The 12213-nt window shown below is 32.7% G+C and overlaps 2 protein-coding genes across 3 annotated transcripts in view; one reads left to right on the top strand and one right to left on the bottom strand.

Moving 5' to 3' along the window:
* The window catches only part of LOC105205885 (elongation of very long chain fatty acids protein AAEL008004), a 59819-nt gene extending 52537 nt beyond the window's left edge, over positions 1 to 7282 (bottom strand). The window contains exon 1 of the mRNA XM_026138543.2: positions 7053 to 7282. The gene's annotated coding sequence lies outside the window, so the exon portion shown is untranslated. The remainder of the gene's footprint in view (positions 1 to 7052) is intronic.
* Positions 3145 to 11908, top strand: LOC105193083 (pumilio homolog 3). Of its 2 annotated transcripts, none has more exons than XM_011157413.3 (3): positions 3145 to 3295; positions 9717 to 9840; positions 9910 to 11908. In XM_011157413.3, exons 2-3 carry the CDS (start codon positions 9729 to 9731, stop codon positions 11736 to 11738), a joined length of 1941 nt encoding a protein of 646 aa, XP_011155715.1. In that variant the 5' UTR covers positions 3145 to 3295; positions 9717 to 9728; the 3' UTR covers positions 11739 to 11908. The 2 variants fall into 2 exon arrangements, with proteins under 2 accessions (XP_011155715.1, XP_011155713.1); XM_011157411.3 differs by lacking the exon at positions 3145 to 3295 and adding an exon at positions 8825 to 9062.
* Positions 11909 to 12213: the final 305 nt, after the last annotated feature.

Genomic DNA, 12213 nt, shown 5'->3' with positions numbered 1-12213 from the left:
AGAGCAATAATAAACGTCGTTTCTAAAATGAGCAAAAATTAAACAGCAATGTAATTTTATATTATTTTTTGATAAAACTTAAATGTCCAATATAGAAAAGTATGATTTTTAAAAAGAAATAAATACGACTCCTTTATCTTTTCGTTTTTTTTTTTACAAAAAAAATTCACAAAATTAAATCTCATTTTGAACCATGCAAACATATATGAGCATAGTCAGTAAAACGTTATGATGAAAAACAAAATAGAAGCGACGTTCTCATCTGACTCGGCTCACAATGATCTCTCTGTTCCTTCCCTACATAACTCTAGCATCTTTTTCTTCCCCAACATTCAACCGCAAATGTATACCAGTTTTCTCTTTTCTTCTAACCAACTGTCCCAGTTTTACCCTACATTATTCTCAAGGTACAAGAGTTCCTTTACTCGTTAGCACATACCGGAGGACTTTTCTTCGCTAGGCGTTACAAAAATGCAAAATCTCTCTAACGAACGGTACACGATCGAAGAAAACAGCGGAGGTCTACAGGAAAGGCAGGTTTATAGGTAGCAAGGGGGTCGACGATCCTGCCGCAAAACACGGGATGTAGATCGGCATGTCGCGTCATTTCGTACACGTTTACGGCCTTGGCCTAGTAATATCGAGGTGCTGTACGGGCTATTGGCGAAGCTCGAAGAATACAGTGCGATCACGTTCGTTGCACAATTTCGTGAACGTGTCGTACAAAGTAACGTTCTATGTTCATCTGTCGAGGTAGCCAATCTTAATTGAATTTTTTTTGCCAAGCAATTCGTCGGAAGCAGATTGTAGTGGACGAGGCTCGGTGATCTTTACCGAGGTGAGTTTTACGAACAGTTTTCGTATGCGACGTGTGTCACAATCGTTCGCCACGACCTTGTTGACATGCACAAAATTTTCTGAAGAGACTAACTCCATTAGATACTCAACAGGATATATTAACGATTAAGAATGAGATTCTCTCCAAAACAGAAACCAAATTTTAAAGTCAAATGCGTACGTGGCTAAACTTTAATAGCGTACAAATATTATTTTGACATGTTTAAAAGGAAACCGCAAAAAACCTATTTTATATTAATTGATTAAAGAAACAATTATTCATTTACAATCGTAAAAATCAACGAAAAGAAAACATTATCTCGATTCTTTTTAATGATATGTCACTCATAAAGTTATTCATGAAGTAATATTCGGTCGACAAGTTGTCCCTGAGTTTTGCATACCCGGAAGAATTTGTGTTACGAAATAAATTTCAATTTTTATCAACACAATTTAGAGATCGTAATCAACTTCAAACGATTATAATGAAAATTTCAAAACAGATTATCAAAGGCATGACCAACTCGAGAAACGTGAGCTTTTTACATTTTTGTTAATATCAATAAAAAGTTGGGCGTGATTACATTCAAATTATACTGTGCGATGAATAATGTGACGACTAAAGCAACGTGACTGTTAATCTTTTTCTAAATAATCTTATCATAAAGTGTTGCACTGTTGTTTTTTTTTATCATTTTTTATATCACACAGACTGCGAGTGTATGTCGCAGCAACAGCAAAATATCATCGTCGATGGGTACGTTCAATAGACAGAGCAAATCAGTGAGCGTTTAGTGCGATTCTTCATTATGACTAATTTCCATACTTAGATCCTGCGAAGAACTAAAGGAAAAAACCAAGCATATTAAAGAATCACAGAGAATTTATTGATCTGCTTTGTCTTTTGAACATAAGCAATAGCACGAACTTCATATTCACACTGTTAATTTACGTAGAGTCGTTAAATACGTAAAGTTAAATTACGTTCAGTTTGAGTTTATTTTAATCACTTTTATAGGTCACTGTTACACAATGTTGTTAATAATTTAACTAAAACTATAAAGTTAAACAATCTAATTCAAGAAATGTTAAAATTGATTCCAATTTATTATTTGCTAGGTACATACGTGTAATTATCGTGGTGTATGGAAGTTTTCCGCGCACGGAAGAAAATTAATTTCAAAATCTAAATTTTAATTATGTTCGATCGAGATTTTTTACTGCTAAGATATTAAAAATTTGTAATAGATATTGATATTTATTTTCGACATTTCTTTCCAATAACATTATATACACATCAAATATAAAAATATATGTTCAAGTAATTCGCGTACACATTTCGATCATTCTTCTGTAATTTTCTGATTATATATTGAACTATACTACATACTAATTTTCACTGTTCATACGTAATTCTTTTTAGTTCAGTTCAGCCTGTTACACGGACACAATTATATTTAATTACACTTATATACATAAGTACAATACATCAAACTATATTTGTGAAGAAATGTACTTGTGCAAATCATTATGAAGTAAAACAAGATTTGAATTCATAATCAGTAGTCATGTTTCTTAATAATTATGTCCATACCAAGTTTAGTATTTTAAAATATCATTTCCTTTAACTTGACTTTTAAATTAGCAGAAGTTCAAATAGCAAATGTTTAATAATGAAACCACACATAGTTTTACATATTATTGTACCGTACTCAAAATGTAAAATCAAAGTACAATGTTTAAAAATATGTAATTTTCAATTTTATGATATAAATACAGCGAGCAGTTAGAGAATCAATTGACAACGCGAAGAGAAAAAGGAATAACGATAAAATACGATAATTTTGTAATTTTCAAAGAAATCTTTTTTTAAAGATGTACTTTGTTTTGATTACAACAAATTATTCATATTCAACAAAAATATCTTGACGGTGCGAAAATAGGAAGTAACAAGAGTAGAAGCTTCGGTAATTCAACTCTTTAAATTAGCTATTAAAGCAAACAATGACGTTATTTCTTCGCATTCAGAAGAGATTGTAGAGATGTTAGAAAATATCTTAAAGAATATCCTTTCGCCTTCTCTCCGCAAAGTCATGAATTATCGATGCTGTGGAATTTCAATTTCGCAATTTGCACAAAGGTCAATACGCGTGCGGATCGTGTAAAGCATCCGCTGCAAAAATCGGACATTTAAAATCCTAATGGGACGTTATCAGCAGCGAATTCAATTCTATTGTATTTCATTATTTTTATTATTTCCGAGACATATCAACTCGATATCAAGCGAAAGGTAATCTACTCGCTCGACGACAAGCTCGTGACAAGGGCGATTCAACGAGAAGGAAGACAACGCGATTCTTCTGCGATTGCACGAGACATACGTACATTGCGCAGGAAGAGCGCGTTGCATCCTTCATAATTTCTGGCCTCGAGGATTCCCCGCTCTTTCTGAGTTTTCGTAAGTATTTCACGTACACGAATCAAGTCGAACCGCGCGTCCACGACGTGATCCGCGTGCGAAGATCACCGCGTGAGCCGCTCGTGCGTGGAGAACGACGAAAAGCTCACCGAATGAGATAAAATGTATTGTAAAATGAATTTGGAAGAGAAGAGAAGGACTTGTCATCGCAAAGCGGAATTAACGTTACGCCAGTAGAGGAAGCGATCTTACGTCCCACGGATTAACTTACGAGGTGACAAAAAGCTTCTACTGTCATGTGTTCACCCTCAATTTTTCAAAAGCTGATGCAATAAAACACATTATTTTGTTAGATCATCAAAATAATTATGTTGCCCTCTCAAACTGATTGCTAGAACGTCAAAAATTTGTACAACGTTACTCAACAAAATCTCATCATACTTCGGAAAATCCATTATAATTATTTTATAGTCCAATAAAATTAATTTCAGAATTGTACCCAGCTAACTGTTTAGATACTTTAGTAAAATCGTTCTTTTCGTATAAGTAAATGTTGCTGCCTTATAATGATCTTGTGTCCATGTTCGAAATGCCCTACTATTAAGCTGGAAAATAAGACACCGTCTATAAACTACGATTAATATCGAGCAGGTATTTTTTGTACAAAAAATTGCCTTTTGATATCTCATTATCATTATTAAATCAAAGTTCAAAAAAATTTGGCGTGTGACACTTGTAAAGTTGCTTGTTAACGCAAGAGCAATTGCCCCTCGTTAGAATAATTACAATAAAATAGCATTTTTGTCGGTTGATGTCAAATCTTTATTTATCGCCGCTGCACAACGATGGACACTTCTCTGAAATGTTTTTCGTTTCGCGGGTGGTAAAATATAATTGTTAAGTCAAGTGCTTTTTCCGCGAAACGGAAAAGCAGTTATCACACGGTTGCGACAACACTGTGACGCCAACGTGCGTTACTTCATCCACGACGGTCGTATAACATCGACGAGTGTCGCCGTGTGTGAACGCACAGGTTGTCCGCTTTAGACGTTTATATCAAAGTAAACAATCAACGCGTCACACGTGTACCGTTTCTTTGTGGCTTCGATTTTCATTTACTACATCATTTACTACTCACGTTAAATTGACAAGAGTGAATTCGCACAATTCCTTCGCTATTAATCTGTAAACACGATAGATGTGTCATTGTGTATATTTGTTAACACATTGAGTTTTGTGCTCAAAGCAAACAAATACTCGTTATTAGTGCCTATTTGAAAATGGTGAAAATTGACGTGTTGTTAGCAAAATTAGTTAAACAGTAATATTTGGTTATATAGAAATATATATGTTTATACATTGTATATCTACAAAGAATCGATTTTTTTCATATTGAATCAATAAAAATTTTAATATTACTATATATGTATGATGTTTGGTAACAGATAAAATAAAATTTAAGATTCTGAATAATAAAATAAGACAAAAATTAAAAATTACAAAATTGCGACTATAAATTGCGATTATAAATGTTCAAATATTCACATAGAAAGTGACTAAAACAAGTGAATATTTATATATTATTATAAGACAATAAAATTTCTATTAAAATTGTTATTCTTAATTTTCGATTTTTTAATATTCAAATATTCACATAAATATTATAATTAAAAAACAAAGCCTCCGCCAAAATTTTATTCTTGACTTTCCATTTATTTTATTATTTCTTTCAAAATCATTCATTCTTTATCAAAATCATTCTTTATCAAAATCATTCATTAAATTTTCTCAGATCTGTTGTCAAATTCGAATCTTTAATATACGAGTATACTGTATTTAATCTAATTTGTCTATTGTTGATATCTCGAAAGTATCAAAGATACGAAAGAACGTTTCTGACAAAATTATAAAATGGTCTAAAAGAGAATAAATAATGATAAAATTAATTTTCGAAAGAAATAAATTTTACAGTCATATAAAGATCATTTTTTAATAGAATTATATAATTTTATATATATATATATATATATATATATATATATATATATGATTTTTTTAATATTTATGGTTCCTCTAATTATATAAAAATATTAAGAAAAATATAAAGTTCAAAAAATCAATAATAATACGAAATATTTTACGAGATATTTTACATATTTTATCATACTATATATTTCGATATAAAATATAAAATGTCTCGTAAATTATTAATTTCTTTATAATTGTATCTTACTTTTATTCTTATTCAGAATAATGAGATAAATCAATTAGTATAAAAAAACACATTTTTGCTTCTAAAAGAAATATGTGTGTTAATTGTATATTGCATATTGCACAATTTTTTTAAAAAACTGTATGCTTTCTTACATTAACTGAAAATTCTTAAAAAATGTTCATAAAAAATTCCCATAAAAAAAACAATATTTCTCCGTTATGTCATATAAATTTAATTTATAAATAAAATATTAAATTTGATAAATATTAATGATAAATATTGATAAATTATTTTGACTAAAAATTTGCAAATTTCTAATTGAATGTAAATAAAATGCTTTTCAAAATTAACTTTTAATTTAATTTAAGTTCGTTTAATCTTAACATAACTTTTTAACTAGTTTTTTGTTCATGTAACTTTAACAATAATGATGATAGTGATGGTGAACTTTTAATGTAACAAGTTAATATAAATTATAAGCCATTAAGTTAAATTAAATTTACTTGAAAAAATATATCAATTACTCAAGCCATTAATAATATAACGCCAGTCAAAATATTTACGTAACAAACCAGGAACATATCACGTTTTTATATCTAAATAACTTCGTGCACGGTATACAGCCTTCGACGCGATGGAACAACGTGTGCGATTGAGAGAGAGAATTACAAGGCTTATCTCTAGATCTATCTCGGAAATGCTACAAGAAACATCTGTGGAACGTGGCCACGTGACAGGGAGAAGCTGTCGCGTGCGATCAGCAACACGCCGCCGCGCCGCGTTGCTGATCTCGGCGAACGACGACCTACGGGCAGGAATGCGATCCACCGGGCTACGAGTAGCACCTCCCTATTGGCAGAGTAGCGCAACAGTAACCTCCCGAATAAACGAGTAAATGCCGCCCGGCGCGATCAGCTGATGCGGCCGCCGCCACGTTTTCTCACCTGTTGCGCTCCCTCCCCCACCCTCTTTCTTTCTCTTTCCTCTTCTCGTTATGTGATCGATCGGCTTCCCCTTCACCACGCCGCGCCGGAGTCTTCTCGATTTCGTCGACGCACTCTCTCATCTAGCCGCGCGATGCACCGCGCGCGTCGTCGCCGGTATACGTACGCGGCTCTCGGTCGTTTCGCACGCCTGTGTTAAACTACGCACGGCTCAAATCCGGGTTAAAAATAAATATACCGAGGCGCGACACGCTCCGCGTTCCGCTGCCGCCTGGCTCTCAAGGTGGACGTCTCGGGAATCTGATGCGGCGGCTTCCCGCGCGCGCGTTCTTCCCTTCGTCTAGCTCGGCCGAAACCAGGGGCGGAGCTAGAGACCTAGCTGCGAAGGGCAGCTGCCGCGATATCGAAGCAGCCGCGGAAGCGGGATTGCGTTAAATTGCCGTTAAATGTCCGTCTTCGCCGGACGCGTCGATTATCTCGCATCTGTTCGCGCTCTCGGTCCGAAGATTTAAAAGGAAAAGATAATCGAGCTATGCTCTCTCTTTCCCCCTCCCCCCTCCCCGCCACGCTCAAGATATTTCAAATCATATCGGATTTATATTCGAATATTGGAAAATGTAGCACCAACGGCACGTACCTGACGACGATGCTCGTGCATAAGTTGCGCTCTCAGCGCCCAGCTTCAAAGCGGGCGATTGACGTGAGAGAGATCTCTGCGAGGGGTGGATCCGGTTTCGGTCGTACGAAAAAACAGATCGTCGGGTCTGCGATGGTCGCGCGCGGATGGTTGCACCAGGTTGCACCGTGCAAAGCGGCACCCGGGCTAATTTTTCACGCGCCTAACTCGCTCTCAGACGACGATTACAGCCGCGCCAGAAACACGAAGCAACTCGTCGCCGTGTCGAGGCGTATTTCGTGACTGGCCGCGATAACGTATAATCGATCGAGAATCGAGTCTCGAGATATCGAAACGATACTCGACTTCACTGGGCGCGCGCAGATCAATCATCGCGGTAGAGAAAAGTGTGCGAAGGAAAAGTAGATGTCCGAACTTACTTGAAATAAATAATTCAAAATAGTTAGAATGAAAATGCAAAATATAAAATGGTTTTATGTACCATTAAGAATAACGCTTTAACACTGGTGGCATGATTTACTGTTAATTCTATAAGCAAAAATTGCTGAAATCGTAATTTTTAATTCTTCTCTGTTATTTCAATTAAGTGTTTGCAATATTAAGATTTTCTATTTTCAAAGAATTTTAACAATCCGTATCCGTTAATTTAGAAAACAACTTTCCACGTTACCTTGTTTTTCTCTGTAAACTTTGTATAGCTTCGTCATCGGTTTCAATCGCATTACATATTCATTAAAAAATTGCAAATTTGTCTGTTTAAAAAAGTAAAAATTTTAAATGTTAAAAGACTTCATTCAAAAAAAATTTTTTTTCAGATGCATTTTAAATATAAAATATAATAGCCAATTTACATTTTCTATTTCACTTAAAATGTACTATATTTATCTCAAATAATGCATCTCTTTAGAGATATGCAATTTACGAAATGTTGTGAATGCCGAATCTATTAAATACAATGAAATTCTCTTAAAAGAATTTTTGAACACAAGGAAATTTTAAGAAAGAAGTCTTGAAATAAAAAATTATTATACGATTTCGGTGTCTGCAAAAACGTTAATATCATTCGGAATACCTTAACGTATGCATAATAATCAGTTAATAAATGACTTGTCCCGATTGCAAAATCTTGTTATGTAATATGACATAATAATTACTTTTTATTTTATTAAATTATAAAACGATAAAAAGTTATTACAGTTATAAAAATATTTTCCTTTAATAACATCTAATTTTTGAAAATAGAGTTTTATTAAAGACAGTGCTGTCGAGAAGTGAGGTAAATAAACAAATTAAATAAACAAAGACATCTGAAAGATTATCTGCCTTGTTTACTTTAAGAAAAAAAAACTCAAGACAAAAAAGTTACTTGTCACAAAAAAATTATTTAATCGATGGGTCCTAATAGTTCATTTACTTGCTGTTTAGTTAAAAAATTCCTTAATTAAAATATTTATGTAAATAAATAAAGAAATAATTTTTAATCAAGTATTTTTTTCTTCCCGTTGTAGAAAATATTTATTATTAGCTTATTTTTATATTCAAGACAAATTTTTTAATATATATATATATTAACTTAAAAGTACATATTTTTAAATAAATAGAACAAATAAATACTTGTATCAAAATATTTGATTTTAAGAAAGTATTATTTTCATTTAAAAAATTTTTTCTCAATTTATCACCTCATTCCTGACTTAGCACAGAGGAGAACCATAAAATTACCTACTTAGAATTCCTGGATATTGATAGCACTAGCTTCAACGCACATCTGCGAGTTGCACTGGTCGCAGGAGATGCGCGTGAGAATAGAATAAACCACGTGGTAATATGGTAGGATTGGATTTACTGTTGTGCGCGTCAAGTTGCGAAGTTTGACGAAATTTATTAGGTAGCTTCTTTTCAATTATATTATTCGAGCATTCGAACGTTTTTTACGATTATTTTCGGATATCAATACGAAGGAATTTAAAACTGGAAAACAGTTCGCGTTGAAACTGAATTGAGGTTACGGTAAGGTTAAGTTTTTAATCGGGATGAAAAGTTCTCATAATTCTTCATATATTTTCCTAAATTTTTATGTAACATTCAGAATTTTAAAAAATTTCTGTATTATTTTATATCTTATTCTCAAATCTTTTATACAAATTGAAGATTTCAAAAATATCGTAAAAGTCCATATCTTTTTTAGACTTATTCATACGTATGAATTGTGAAATATTCTAAAATTTCTCTAAACTTTTATTACACGAATTGAAGCATTTCAGAAATGTTGAGAAAGTTTCCATCTTTTTTAAACTTCTTCATATGTATAAATTGTGAAATAGCCCAAAATTTGAAAGATTTCTCATTCTATAATTTTTGATTATACAATCTGCAAAAGTTGAAAGTATATTTTGGAAATTATAAAATAAGAAATCTTAGAATATTTCAAAATTCACACAAATAAAAAATTATAACAAAAGATGAATTTCTTAGCATTATTGAAAGGTCGTTCCAATTTGTACACAGATTCTGAGAAAAATTTTCACCAGAAGAAACAGAAATAAAATTTGATTTTTTAATGAAAATTTTTGGTATTTGTAAAATGTATTATAAAAGAAATGGAACTCACAGTTTTTTTTTAGATTTGGCATCCTGTTTGCATCTAATATTTATCTTTTATAGATCCATTCAAAGATGAAGCGAAAGAGTTTGGATGCTAATAATCTGAAAGCAGGAGATGACACAGAAGATAATAAAAAGAGAAAGAAAGTGAGATTTGAGAAATCCCTGGATAATAAATCTACCGGTAAGAACGAGAAAGTAAAAAACTAGTTTAAAAACCGTGGTATGTAAAAATAAAAAGATTGTTTTGTAGGTAAAAGTATAAAACCATCTTCAAAGAAGAATGCAAATGGAAAGAATACAAAAGTGGCGAAAAATAATGCTACAATCGAAAAGATAAATTTGCTTAAACTGAAGAAGGAGAAAAAACAGCTTGGACAGAAATCCGAAGATGGGAAGAAGACAAAAAAGGATAATCTAAAATCGGAGAAAAATCAGACGACCACCGAGAAAACCGATTGGATCCAACTGAAAAAGGAGAGAAAAGAGCTCAGACAAAAACGTAAGGCTAAGAGATTGAATAACGATACTGTATATGATAAAATTATTCAGGCTAAGAAGCTTAGCGAGAAATTACGTAGATCCGACTGTAAGCCTGCCGATCGTATAACGTTAACTCAAACGTTGCACAATATGTTGGAAAGCCATTACAGTAAAGTGATATTTACACATGATATGTCCAGAGTAGTTCAATGTATAATCAAGTACTGTGAGGCACACATTCGAGGAGCTATATTTCAGGAAATAAAACCACTCATTGTAGAGATGTTGCAATCTAAATATGCGAAAAACTGCATAAAAGCTATCCTGAAATATAGTTCTCAAGAAACCAGGAATGAAGTTATCTCTGGATTTTACGGCAATATCGTCAAATTGATGAGTCACAGTATATCAGCCTCTCTTTTAGAGTTAGCATATAACACTTGGTGTACAAGCGTCGATAAGATGTATTTCAAGCAAGAATTTTATGGAGACATATATAAGCTCGAAAAGGACAAGGATGTTAAAACATTATCAGACGTATACAAAACCGCGATAGATATGAAACTAGCTACACTGTCCGCTGTTAAAGCAAATCTAATTAGAATATTAAACAAGGGTTTTGTCAGTTCCACACTGCTGCAAACGATTCTGTGGGAATTCCTATGTGAATGTTCTGTGGAAGATAGAAACGAGCTAATAGTTATGCTACGATCTTACATTATAATGCTGTCTCAAACGAAAATGGGAACGAGAGTCGCTACACAATGTATATGGCATGGCAATAGCAAAGATAGAAAAATTATCATGAAAGCCCTCAAGGGAAACGTGAAGGCGATCTGCATGTCGCAACACGGTCACATAATATTATTGGCGCTTTTTGATTCTGTAGATGACACCGTTCTCATGCAGAAAATAATATTGTCCGAGCTGCAAGAAGATCTAGTTAACATTGCGCTGAATGAATATGGGAAACGTGTTATATTGTATCTTGTAGCCAGAAGGAAATCTTTTTATTTTTCGCCAGCCATAGTAGAATATTTGAGCCAAGGTGACAACAATTCTACGAGCAAAAAACTAGCTGATATCAGGGAAAAGGAACTCCTCGAAACAATTCGTGATCCGCTTTTTGACACTATAATTGCAGATCCAACGACGTGGTTATCCAACGGCAGCATAGCTATGACTACCCTGGCGATATTAAAAGTGGGATCAGGAGAAAAACTAAATTCCGCATTCGAATCGATTGCCAAGTTTATTAGTGTCATAGATTCAAAAATTAAGGACAATGACACAGAGTGTAATGTAGTTGAACATCCTGGATTACACATAATGTTTAAAAAACTTATTCAGTATGACAAAGAGTTGTTGAAAAAGAACGAATGTACATTTGGAGAAATATTAATATCACACTTAACGCCAAAAGTATTGGAAAAGTGGATGGAATTTAATAGAGCTTGTTTCTTATTAATTCTTCTCATAGAAAATGAAAATGAAAATGTTACACATACATTATTGTCTAAATTAAAACCTTTAAAGGCAAATCTCAAGACAAAGAGTGGCGCTGGAGCATCAATATTGTTAAAAAAATTGATAGAATAAATGTGAATATAAATATATCTAAATGTAATTTTTATTATTCACGATTCTTATCGATTTTTAATACAAGCTGTTCCATTTTTGTGGGAAATGGTTGTAAAACCTTCGCCAAATTTGAAATTATTTATATGAACTTATATGTACTTTCAATATATATATTTCAAGATTTCAAATAAAGTTTTATTTGATAAAAGCAAACCAATCTTCTACAATCTTGAATTATAATCAGCGATTCTCTTTTTTTCAAATTTTTACCTTTTTTGTTCTTTTCCATAGTATAATTTACATATAATACACAATTCATCTTATACGTTAAAAAGTATAATTTAATACAACATAAACTTTAATCAAACTTTGATCAAAAATTCTAGATACTTTTAATAATTTTGTTCAAGGGAATAAAGCGAAATTTACGAGAGATTACAGCACTTTCTCGAAATTTATATTTTCGAAACTAATTACGAACCTCTGCATCAGG

The sequence above is a fragment of the Solenopsis invicta genome, chromosome 15 (assembly GCF_016802725.1).
Source record: "Solenopsis invicta isolate M01_SB chromosome 15, UNIL_Sinv_3.0, whole genome shotgun sequence".
NCBI classification, from domain to species: Eukaryota; Metazoa; Arthropoda; class Insecta; order Hymenoptera; family Formicidae; genus Solenopsis; species Solenopsis invicta.
The sequence above is the reverse complement of the archived record's forward strand: the minus strand, read 5'-3'. Positions and strand labels throughout refer to the sequence as shown.

Coding starts and splice junctions, on each gene's coding strand:
- LOC105193083 (XM_011157413.3), top strand. CDS start 9,729: ATGAAGCGAAAGAGTTTGGATGCTAATAATCTGAAAGCAGGAGATGAC. Junction 9,841..9,909: donor CCTGGATAATAAATCTACCG/GTAAGAACGAGA, acceptor ATTGTTTTGTAG/GTAAAAGTATAAAACCATCT.